Source organism: Cetorhinus maximus, chromosome 12, assembly GCF_964194155.1.
Source record: "Cetorhinus maximus chromosome 12, sCetMax3.hap1.1, whole genome shotgun sequence".
In the NCBI taxonomy this organism is placed as follows: domain Eukaryota; kingdom Metazoa; phylum Chordata; class Chondrichthyes; order Lamniformes; family Cetorhinidae; genus Cetorhinus; species Cetorhinus maximus.
Window position 1 is genome coordinate 124742539 of NC_135890.1, and position 12002 is coordinate 124754540.

The following is a 12002-nucleotide window of genomic DNA, read 5'->3' on the forward strand; positions in this document are numbered from 1 at the left end:
TCTGAAGCCAGAGTGTTAAAGTTGAACAAAGGAAGTTATGAAGGCATGAGGGACAAATTGGCTGAGGTGGATTGGGAAAATACTTAAAAAGGTTTGACTGTACATAGGCAATGGTTAGCCTTCAAAGAACTATTACATAGCTTACAGCACCTATACATTCCTTCAAGGTGCAAAACCCCAAAAAAGTCAGTCAACTATGGCTGAGAAAGGAAGTTAAAAACTATATAAGATTAAAAGAAAAGGCTTATAAAGTTGCCTGAAGTTGTAGTAAACCTGAGGATTGGGAGGTTTTTAGAATACTGCAAAGGAAGAGCAGGAAACTGGTAAAGAAAGGGGGAATAGATTATGAATGCAATCTAGCAAAACACATAAAATCAGACTGTAAAAGCTTCTATGGGTATGTAAAAAGGAAGCATTTGGCTAAGACAAATGTGGATCCATTACAGGCAGAGTCAGGAGAATTCATAATGGGGAACAGAGAAATGACACAGAAGCTAAATGATTACTTTGTGTCTGTTTCACTGAGGAAGAGACAGGAAATTTCCCAGCTTTAGAGATCCAAGGGACTAGGGAGAATGAGAAGTTGAAGGAAATTAGTATAAGTAAGAAGGTTGTATTGGTGAAACTAATGGGACTGAAAGTTGATAAGTTCCCGGGACCTGTTATTCCACATCCCAGAGTGTTGAAAGAGGCTTCTATAAAGATAATGAATGCATTGGTAATCAATTTCCAAAATTCTATAGATTCTGGAATGGTTCCTGAAGATTGGAAGGTAGCAAATGTCACCCACTATTTAAGAAGGGAGGGAGAGAGAAAACAGGAAACTACAGACCTGTTAGCCTCGCATCAGTAGTAGGGACTATGCTAGAATCTATTATAAAGGATGTGATAAATGGATACTTGGATAATCATGATCTAATTGGGCATAGTCATCATGGATTTGCCAATGGAAAATCATGTTTGATGAACTTGTTGGAGTTTTTTGAGGATGTTACTAACAAAATTCATAAAGGAGAATCGAGGGGTATAGTATACTTCGATTTTCAGAAGGCTTTGATAAAGTCTGGCGGTTGATTAGCGAAATAAAAGCTCATGGGATAGGAGGTAATTTACTGGCACGGCTTAAGGATTGGCTAACAGGCAGAAAACAGAGTGGGAATAAGCAGGTCATTCTCACTTTGGCAGGCTGTGACTAGTGGGGAACTGCAAGGATCAGTACTTGGGCCCCAGCTGTTCACAATATATATCAATGATTTGGATGTGGGGACCAAATGTAATATTTCCAAGTTTGTGGATGATACAAAGCTAGGCCGGAATGTGTGTTGTGAGGAGGATGTAAAGCGACTGCAGGAGGATTTGGACAGACTTAGTGAGTGGGCAAGAACATGGCAGATAGAATATAATGTGCAAATAAGTGAGGTTATCCACTTTGGTAGAAGGAAGAGATGTGCAGAGTATTTCCTAAATGGTAAGAAATTAGAAAGTGCAGATGTACAAAGGGACCTAGGTGTCCTTGTCCATAAGTCACTGAAAGCTAACATGCAGGTGCAGCGGCCAATTAGGAAGGCTAATGATATGTTAGCCTTTATCGCAAGAGGATTTGAGTGCAGGAGTAGTGATGTCTTGCTTCAATTTATAGAAGCTTGGTTAGACCGCACCCGGGGTACTGTGTGTAGTTTTGGCCCCCTTACCTCAGAAAGGATATTATTGCCATAGAAGGAGTGCAACTAGAGTTCACCAGACTTGTTCCAGGGATGGGGAAACTGGGCCTGTATTCTCTAGAATTTCGAAGAATGAGAGATGATCTCATTGAAACCTACAAAATACTTAAAGGACTAGACAGGGTAGATGTAGGTGAGATGTTTCCCCTGTTTGGGGAATCTGGAACCAGGGGACACAATTTCAAAATAAGGGGGAAGCCACTTAGGACTGAGGTGAGAGAAATTTCTTTACTCAGAGGGTTGTGAATCTTTGGAATTCTCTACCCCAGAGGGCCGTGGAAGCTCAGTCATTGAGTATGTTTAAGGTAGAGATTGATAGATTTCTGATTAACAATAACGTAAAGGGTTATTGGGATAGTGTGGGTAAAAGGTATTGTTCGATCAGCCATGAAGCCATGATCATATTGAATGGCGGAGCAGGCTCGACGGGCTGAATGGTCTTCTCCTGTTCCTGTATTCAGCAACACTGGTTCTTGGTCATCTGCAGGAATGGAGACCCTGGGTCTAACTAGGCCCTGTCCAGCGATGGCTCGATGTAGTTCTTCAGCGGTGTGTGTGGCAGCCCCAGCCACCCCTTCTTCCCAAGGGTGCTGCTCCTCCCTCTGCCCAGCCAGGCGCCTCCGTCACTCTCTTCTCCTTTGTCTTCGTTCTCTAACAGCCACGAGGCATACAGTTAGTTCACCAGGCTCCATGCTCCTGATGTACTCCTCCTGCAGGATGAAAGACAGAGATGTGTGGGTTAGCATGGGTGTTCTAAGAACATCTCTTGGTTAAGTCTGAAGGCCCCTTAATGCACCATTTGGATGACCAGAGTTTCGTGCGCTGCATGGCCGCCCGAGACCCCACCCAACTCCATCCCACTCCACCTGACCGATTGGCAGCAGCTTTGCCCATTGGACTGCAAGTTGTGCTCTCAGCTCAGGTGCAGACATTCTCCTAACCCGCATTGCAAGGCTGCACTGTTAGCTTGAACCATGGGGGAGACTGGTCCAAACCAGAATGATGACATTGCAAGGGGCTGTGAGCGCCTCCACCAGTGACTGCTCCATGACCAGCCTTCACAAGGGGATTCTACAACTTGCCCAGTCATCCAATTGTTCTGCAGTCCACTAAAACGCTCATTAGCTGGCAGTCTGTGCCCGAGGGGTGAAAAGCTCTGGAGCATTTGGTGGCACTTTCATGCCTCTGTGTTGCTTGAGTGGGCAGAGAAGCTAGGGGCCCGACTCCAAGCATGTTAATGTGGCTCTGTCTGAACTGTCTCAGCTGTGGAGGAATGATCACTTTATACAAGGTTTCCCTAATGCATGTAATGCATGGCCGCTTCCTTCCTGACGGCGGAAAACGCAGCGCGCCATTGACAGGCAGAGCAAACGATTGCAAACTGGTTTCACAATGTCGTAAATATGGCCTTCTTGCCATATTGTCCCCTCATACTGCTGAACACGCCCGACGCCACGGGCATGGAAAATTCCGCCCATGGGCTTTATTTGAGGAACTGTGGAGCATGTGCACAAGCCTTGTCGATTGGGACAATTTGTTGTGCCTGAAACCCCAGTAGTTTCAAACAGTATTTCCTTGAATGTAGCATCGTGCTGTCTGTCTGCCTCATTACCCATGTACAAACGCTATATTGTCCTCTTGCAATTTAAGGCAAGTTTGCTGATGACACAGCATAGTGAAGTTTTAGTGGATGGAATCATAGAAGAACGTTACATTGGCTCCTGGCTCTGGCCAGCTTATCTGCTAAATAATTTATGCATAGTGCTATGGGGAGGTGAAATGGTTCCGGATAAAGTGGGCACGGGGGAGTGGTGAGAAGAGGGAACTATCACGTGATGAGATTGATGCAGCTCCTGACGCTAGATCAGGAACAGCATTGAATATGGTGTAATGACTGCTAGACATTATAAGATGGTTATGTTTAAACTGCATCTTTAATTCAAAGTAAAATGGAGTAAGGAAAAGGAACATGTGACCTCTTACTAGTTCTACCCGACAATAAGCCTGTGTGGGCTCGTTACCATGGAGACAAGGGGCCCAGGGTGCTATTGAAATTCTTGAGCCATTTTAACACCTGGGGGAGAATTTTCTCCCTGTCAGGTGGGCCGGCCCGGAGCGGGTGCGGGCGGTTGCGGAGCTGATCGGCACCTGCGATCGGCTGCACACTGCCATTTTATGTGGGCGGGCCAATTAAGGCCCACCTTGCGTGACGCGCGCCCGGTAGAGCTCAGTGCAACCTGTGCGGGTGGAGGAAGGAGGGAGAGTCAGGGTTGTGCTCTTTCGTGCATGCGCACAAATGAGCGCAGAAATCTCCCTGAGGCAGCTCCATGGCTCAGGAAGATTAAGTTCAGTGTCAAAGATGGTAAAAATAAAAAAATAAAATTATTCAGACGTGTCCCCTCATGTGACAGTGTCACATGAGCTGGGACATGTTTATGAATTTTCATTAAAATTTTCATTCACTTAATAAACCCTTCATGAAACCTCATCCCACCTGTGGATGAGGTTTCATGAGAAGTGTGAAGGCCGCCTGGGCTCTTCACCTGCCCGCCAACCTTAAGGTTTAATTAGTTAATTAATGGCCTTAACAGGCCTTTGATAGTTCGGCGGGTGTGCAGCCGACTCCGGTGCACGCCCACCAAATGGAAGATCAGAATGACGCGGTGATATCAGGATGCATGCCCGATATCACCGCGCGTCATTTTATACGTTGACTTGCAGGACCCACCCCTGCACGCCAAACAGAAGATTCTGCCTCTGAAAACAATGGATAGAGCAACTAGCTTTGCCATGGGTAGACTTATAGACTCCCAAGCTGTCTGACTTGTAAGAACCCCTGGACACAGAGAGACCAGAAAATAACAGCTGTGGCAGAATGCTGGTGGGAACTTGTCCTCTGGTTGAAGAGATGGAACCCATGTTCATTTAAGGACACTGGAAGATTCGCCCTGGTGAGGCCGGGAGAAGGAATCATTGGAGTTGGCCTTGCTGGTGAAAATCGATTTAGGGATTCTCAGAAGACTGAGGGAAACGACTTTAGATGAACACAGCATGTTATGATTCGGTGAAACAGGGGGAAGCGAGCCTGTTGGGAGCTGGGAGGAGCTTTTAGACTTGTTCCTGTACAGACTATAATTCTGTGGAGAGTGCAGCGTAATGTATAACCTTGTGTGGGGTTATTGGTTATGTTAAGAAACTAATAAGAGATACCTTTTCTGGAGTTTAGTGTAATACTTGCTAACTAAATAATGTTTAGTTGATGTTGATTTTAGTTTGTTTGTTATGGTAAAAACCTTAAAACTTGAAATCTTCTCATGCGATTCCTTTAAGTTGGTCACTGGAAATTCAAATCTCTTTTTAAAAGTTATCTGTCTCTATGGTAAAAAGCAATATCTTGTGGGTTATGAATCCAGAGTTGGAAACAAATACACCTGGGATTTGCCAGAGTTTAAACAAACAAGAACTTGAATTCCAAAGGGAAAGAGAGGAAAAAGAAAGAGGAAGAATGGGAAATGCAAAATCTTGAATTTGGGTTTCAAAGCAAAAGAGGAAAGGATAAGTCAGAAAGGGAAAACCTTGAACTCCAGAGAGAAAAGGAAGAGAGGAAATTTGATCTTGACAAAGAAAAGTTAATTACTGAATGGGGGCAGCAGGAAAACTTGACATTGACTCAGATTGAGCTCCTGGTTTTGATTTGGTAAGGAACATTTGCTTAGTGCCTAAATTCAGTGAGGAAGGAAATGAAACGCATTTTGTGTCATTTGAGAAAATAGCAACAAAGTTGCAATGGCCACAAGAAAGTTGGACAATTTTATTGTAAAGCTTGTTTGTGGCAGAAACGTTAGAAGTATACAATACTCATACTTTCACATATCAATCACAATCAATTTTCACAATCCAATGACTATGATACAGTGAAAACTGCTGGTCTAAATGTCCGCGAGTTATTTCTGGAAGATTAAAGGCAAAGGTAAACAAATCTAAGGAAGAAACAGAATCAGACTTTTGAGGAATTTGCCAAAGAAAAGGAAATAATGTTTGATAGGTGGTATAAGATCTATGAAAATTAAACAAGAACTTGAAAACCTTCAAGAAGCAATGCTAATGGAAAATATTAAAAATAGTGTCCCTTTAGGAATAAGATCACGCCTAGAAGATCATAAAGCTTCTAAGGTAAGGGCAGCTGCTGTAATGGTTGATATCACATGAAAAGACTGATAATCAGAGTCGTAAAAAAGACAATATAGAGGATAAACATAATTCAAGGGGACTGACTTGTTATTTTTGTCATAAAAGAGGACATGTGAAGGCAGAGTGTTGGAAACTAAATGCCAAAACTGTAGCACTTGTGGGAGTGCATAGCGTGTCTTCAGGAAATACTGTACCAGTAGAGGGAGCTTGTGACAAACAGGTAGCTTCAATTGTATTTACAGTTGGAATAGATCAAAGCATAGAAAGTTACAAAAGTTTTGTGTTCTAGGGTGAAGTATCCCCATTTTTGTACAGTAAAGCTTTCAAGCAAATTAATATTCTTCAAGAGGGTCAGTTCAATAAATGATGATGGCAAGTGAAGGAGATTTTCTTCCAGAAAATTCACTATATAAAAATGTGTTGATGCAGGGTATTAATGGATGTTGTTTAACCGCTCTGTGGCATAAAGTTAATTTAAAATGTGGTTTAATTTCTGGAATTGTAGTTGTAGGATTGTGCCTAAAGTACCATTAAAGATGTTGATTTTATATGGGGACCAGCTGGAAATAAGGTGATTCTGTCTCCAGTGGCTTCAGAAAAGACCGGTGAAGTTGTTAAAACTGAAACTGTTCGAGGGAAATCAAATGACACACAAAAATCCATGGTTTTCTGTAATCCTGCTGTGGAAATTACTGTTTTAATAAAGATATGTCCTAAGAGTCAAAAGCTCAGATTGTTGATGTTAAAGGGACATTGGGATATTGGACTGAGAACAAAGGGTTAATAGCAGCTGGTGATGAATTGAATTTGTTTAAATTCAGCATGGCAGCACAGCCTGAGAAAGGGGTGTCAATGAATACTCCAAGATAATGATGAAACAAAGGAAAGCGTTGCTTTGAAATCAAAAGACTCAGCTACAACCAATATTGATACCATTGAGCTATGAGGAAGAATTTGTGTTTTTGAACATAAATTGAAAGTTCAAAATGACGAAGCTGTTGCTCTTACAAGAAAATAATTTGACCCCAAGCTCGTGTTGAGTTAGAGGATAAAAAGCAAAAAGAATTTGAAAGAATTTGTGAACTGACTGGAAAAGAGTATCAAGCTTTTTTATCTGATCATTGACATTACCTTAACAAGGTTCTTCAAGCATCTAAAAAGTATTTTACTCAATAGAAGAATGAACTGCTTGCACATAAGGAGGTTGTGTTAAATCTGCATCTCCTGGAAAAGAACACTGAAGATTTAAATCATGGAAACGAACTTGAAGATAAAAGTAATCCTGCATTTAAACAGGAGGAGGACAAATCGGATGTTTGGCTGGTTGAGACTTTCTTTACAGGGTTGGACATTAAAAAACCTGCAAACATGGAAGAGAACAGAAATCAGATGTTAAAACCTCAACAGGGTGGTTCAGGCATTGTGTTCAGAGGTCAACACCGTGATGACAGTGTAGTGCCAGGTTTTAAAGAAGAACAAAAGAAATTATGAATCCAGAGGGTAAGAGGCATCCTGACAAAGAATTTATTCTGGATTTACGATTTACACCTACCAGTAGCAGAAAACCTGGGGGATTATCAGTGAGAAACAGAGTTTAACGTTCCAGATTGATGACTTCTCATCAGATTGTTTCTGATGAAAAGGTGCTTGGTCTGAAACATTAACTCTATTTCTCTCTCCACAGGAGCCTGACCTGCTGAGTATTCCCAGCTGTTTTCATTTCAGAGTTCCAACATATGCTGAATTTTGCTTTTCCATTAACCTGTTACCGTTTTTCTAGATTGCTAAAGACGAATGGTCTGAGACATTATGGGCGGATCTAAACGTACAGCTACTTCAAGAAGGAATTGATGGGTTTTTGAAGGCTTTCAGAAAGCTACCAAAAGATGTTCGCAGCCTCTCAGTGGGTTTCTATCTTGAATCTCAGATGAAAGAATTTAAGGAATCCATTCCTTTGTTATTGGACTTGAAAAATGAGGCATTAAGAGAGAGGTTAGTTTCATTAACCTCTTCGGTTCAGATTGCTTTGTTCAAAACAGCCATAGGTAAATTTGAGCGCTCCACATTAACTCGAATACTCCCATTAACTTGAGTACTCCCGTTAACTGGAGTACTCCCCATTAAGTCGAGCACTCCACATTAACTCAAGTACTCCACATTAACTGGAGCGTTCCACATTAATTCGAGCAGTCAGAATCACAGAATCTTAATGGCACAGAAGGAGGCCATTCCTTCTGCACTGGCTCTCCAAATTAGCATTATGACTTAGTGCCATTGCCCTGCCTTTTCCCTGTACCCTTGCACATTATTTCTATTCAAATAATCATCTAATGCCCTCTTGAATGCCTCAATTGAACCTGCCTCCACACACTTCCAGGCAGCGCATTCCAGACCCGAACCATTCGTTGTATGAAAAGGTTTCTTCTCATGTCACTTTTGCATCTTTTGCAAATCACTTTAAATCTATGCCCTCTCGTTCTTGAGCTTCTCCCTATCTACTCTGCCCAGCCCCCTCATGATTTTGAACATCTTTATCAAATCTCCTCTCAGCCTTCTTCTCTCCAAGGAGAACAGTCCTAACCTCTCCAGTTTACCCTCATAGCTGAAGTTTCTCATCCCTGGAACCATTCTTGTAAACCTCTTCTGCACTCTCTCCAATGTGTTTACATCCTTCCTATAACATGGTGCCCAGAACTGTACACAATATTCCAGCTGAGGTCTAACGAGTGTCTTATATAAATTCAGCATAACCTCCCTGCTCTTGTACTTTATGCCCCTATTAATAAAGCCCAGGATACTATATGCTTTATTAACTGATCTCTCCACCTGTCCTGCCACCTTCAATGATCTATACACATATGCACTCAAGTCTTTCTGCTCTTGCACCCCCTCCAAAATTCCACCGCTTATTTTAGATTGTCTGTCCATGTTCTTCCTACCAAAATGCATCACCTCACACTTCTCCACATTGAACTTCATCTGCCACCTATCTGCCCACTCCAACAAAACTTGTTCATGTCCTCTTGATGTTCCACACTGTCCTCGCAGTTCACATCACTCCCAAGCTTCATATCATCCTCAAACTTTGAAATTGTTCCCTGCACACCAAGATCTAGATCATTACTATATATCAGGAAAAGCAAGGGTCCCAACACCGACCCCTGGGGAACTCCACTATAAACCTTCCTCCAGCCTGAAAAACATCCATTGACCATTACCTTGTCAAAAAACTCCAGCAAGTTAGTTAAACACAACTTCCCCTTTAGAAATCCATGCTGGCCCTTCCTTATCAACCCATATTTTTCCATGTGACTGCTAATTCTGTCCTGAATAATTGTTTCTAGAGGCTTGCCCACCACTGAAGTTAAACTGACTGGTCTGTAATTGCTGGGCTTATCCTTATGACCTTTTTTGAACAAGGGCATAATTATTTCAATTCTCCAGTCCTCTGGCACCTCCCCTGAGTCTAGGGAAGACTGAAAGATTATGGCCACTCTCAGTTCCTTCAAAATGTTGTGTGAGGTTGAGCAGTTGGCTTGTTGTTGATTTGCCGGGGCAGAAACCTGCTTGCTCTGGAATGATCTTCTCATCTACAGTTGGTGCTATCCTATTGAGTATCAGGCGTTCAAACAGCTTATTGGTGTGGCAAAGCAGTGAAATTGGCCGAAAGCTCTTAGGATCTGAAGGATCTTTTCCGTGCTTTAATAGTGCTATTACACGTGCCTTCTACCAAATATTAGGTAGCTTATGTGTTGCCAGGCAGTGGTTGAACAATTGTAGGAGCCATTTCTTTGCATGCTGTCCAAAATGCTTTATCTGCTCTGTTGCTATGTTGTCAAGACCAAATGCTTTCCCGTATTTTAGACTAGATATACCAGTTTCCAGCCCTTCCATGGTGAATGGTCCAGTGAAGCCAGGGTCATCGCTGTACTTCTTCCTATCTAGTTGTGCTCTTGGTTGTTACTTGTTGATTTTTCCATTTAGGAGCAACTGGTGTGCAACTTGGTTTGCAGACACATTGGGATGTTGGGCAGCTTTCTTGGGATCGCCTCCAAGTTTGCGTGTGAGAGACCATGCCTTCTTGCTGTTTTTTGTAAGATCTGTTGTCTCTATCAAGGTGTCCCAGGTGTTTTGACGCTCTTGAGCAAGCAGGTTTCTGCCCCGGGCAAATCAACAACAAGCCAACTGCTCAACCTCACACAACATATCGAAGATGGTTTTGAGCAAAGGATGGTAACAGGTGCCGTTTTTGTAGACCTGTCAGCAGCATACGATACAGTGAACCATAGACAGCTCCTCTGCAAGATCCTAGAGATGACAAAAGATATTCACTTAACAGAGCTGTTAGAAAGCATGCTTCAGAATTGTCGGTTCTATGTTGAACTAGGTGGGAAGCGCAGCAGGTGGCGTATTCAGAAGAATGGTCTTCCTCAGGGAAGCATGCTTGCACCGCTGCTTTACAACATCTACTCGAATGACCAACCTATAGACGATGTCACACGCCATTTTATATATGCTGATGACTTATGTGTCACTGCCCAAAGCACTGATTTTAACACCATGGAGAAAACGCTTTCTGAGGCTTTGGAGGGACTAACATCCTACTATGAAGAAAACCACCTTCGCGCAAACCCATCAAAGACGCAAGTTTGTGCATTCCACCTCAGAAACCATGAAGCCAAATGCCAGCTTAAAGTAACCTGGTGTGGAGCAACACTGACGCATTGCGAGCACCCTATCTACTTAGGAGTCACCCTTGACAGATGCCTCACCTTCAAGAACCACATCGAAAAGACAAAGAAGATGGATGCCGTTCTGAATGCAAGCTGCCTACTTATCACAGGTTGTTTAAAACCAACAAACACCAACAGCCTATATATCCTGGCGGGTATCACTCCCCCTGATATAAGAAGAACGGTAGCCAGCAAGAAAGAGCGACTCCGCCAAACATCAGATGAGAGGCACCCTCTACATGGTCATACACCTACACCCAGCTGCCTAAAGTCAAGGGAGAGCTTCATGAACAGTGTTGTTCCATTACAATCAACCCCATCTGAAGCCCGCATCGCTTTGTGGAAAGACCGGCTCGCCAGTCTCGAACAACCCCCAGTGTTGGAAATTCTACCGGATGAAAGCCTTCCCCCAGGAGCTAATTGCAACTGGGCAACCTGGAAGTGCCTTAACAGACTTAGGACTGGTGTAGGTCGTTCAAAGATGTCACTAAGCAAATGGGGTTATACAACCAGCCCGACAACTTGTGAATGTGGAACTGAGCCACAGACTATGCAACATCTCCTGCAATGCCTATCTCTAGAGGAACCCTGCACTGTTGCAGATCTTGCCGAATTCAATAACAAGGCGCAAAAATGTGTCCAGTTCTGGTTGGGCCATGTATAGACTGTCCGTGCACACGATAAGAAGTTCCTTCAATATATTTGGATGCATCTCATCTGGTCCCGATGCCTTGTCAACTGTCTATTCAACACTTCCTCCTCATCGATTTTGAACCCTTTTAGTGACAGAGTTTCCTCGTCTGTCACCATGGCCTGGATAGCATCTACCTCCTTGGTAAAGACGGATGCAAAGTGTTCATTTAGTACCTCAGCCATGGCCCCTTTGTCCATGCGTAAATTCTCTTTTAGGTCCCTAATAGGCCCTACTCCTCCTTTTACTACCCTTTTACTATCTATATGCCTATAGAAGACTTTGGGATTCCTCTTTATGTTGGCTGCCAGTCTTTTCTCATAATCCCTCTTCGCTTCTCTTATATGCTTTTTCACCTCTCCTCTGAACCTTCTGTATTCCTCTTGATTCTCAGTTGTATTTTCTACCTGACACCTGTCATAAGCACACTTTTTCTTCCTTATCTTAATTTCAATCTCCTTTTTTATCCAGGGAGCTCTGGATTTGTTTTCCCTACCTTTCCCTTTCGATGGAACATACCTTTACTGTGCCCAAACCAATTCTTTTTTGAAGGTAGCCCATTGTTCACCTACAGTTTTTCCTGTCAATCTTTTGTTCCAGTCTATCTGGCCCAGCTCCGTTCCTGCCCCATCGAAGTCGGCTCTCGTCCAGTTAATTATTTTCACT

General features: G+C 42.9%; 2 protein-coding genes across 2 annotated transcripts in view; one reads left to right on the plus strand and one right to left on the minus strand.

The window, feature by feature from the left end:
• The window catches only part of eif2b1 (eukaryotic translation initiation factor 2B, subunit 1 alpha), a 1065098-nt gene that overhangs the window by 277331 nt on the left and 775765 nt on the right, over nucleotides 1–12002 (minus strand). The window lies entirely within an intron of this gene.
• The window catches only part of dnah10 (dynein axonemal heavy chain 10), a 350590-nt gene that overhangs the window by 112083 nt on the left and 226505 nt on the right, over nucleotides 1–12002 (plus strand). The window contains 1 exon segment of the mRNA XM_078554603.1: nucleotides 7693–7904. Within this exon segment, the coding sequence (XP_078410729.1) occupies nucleotides 7693–7904 (212 nt within the window).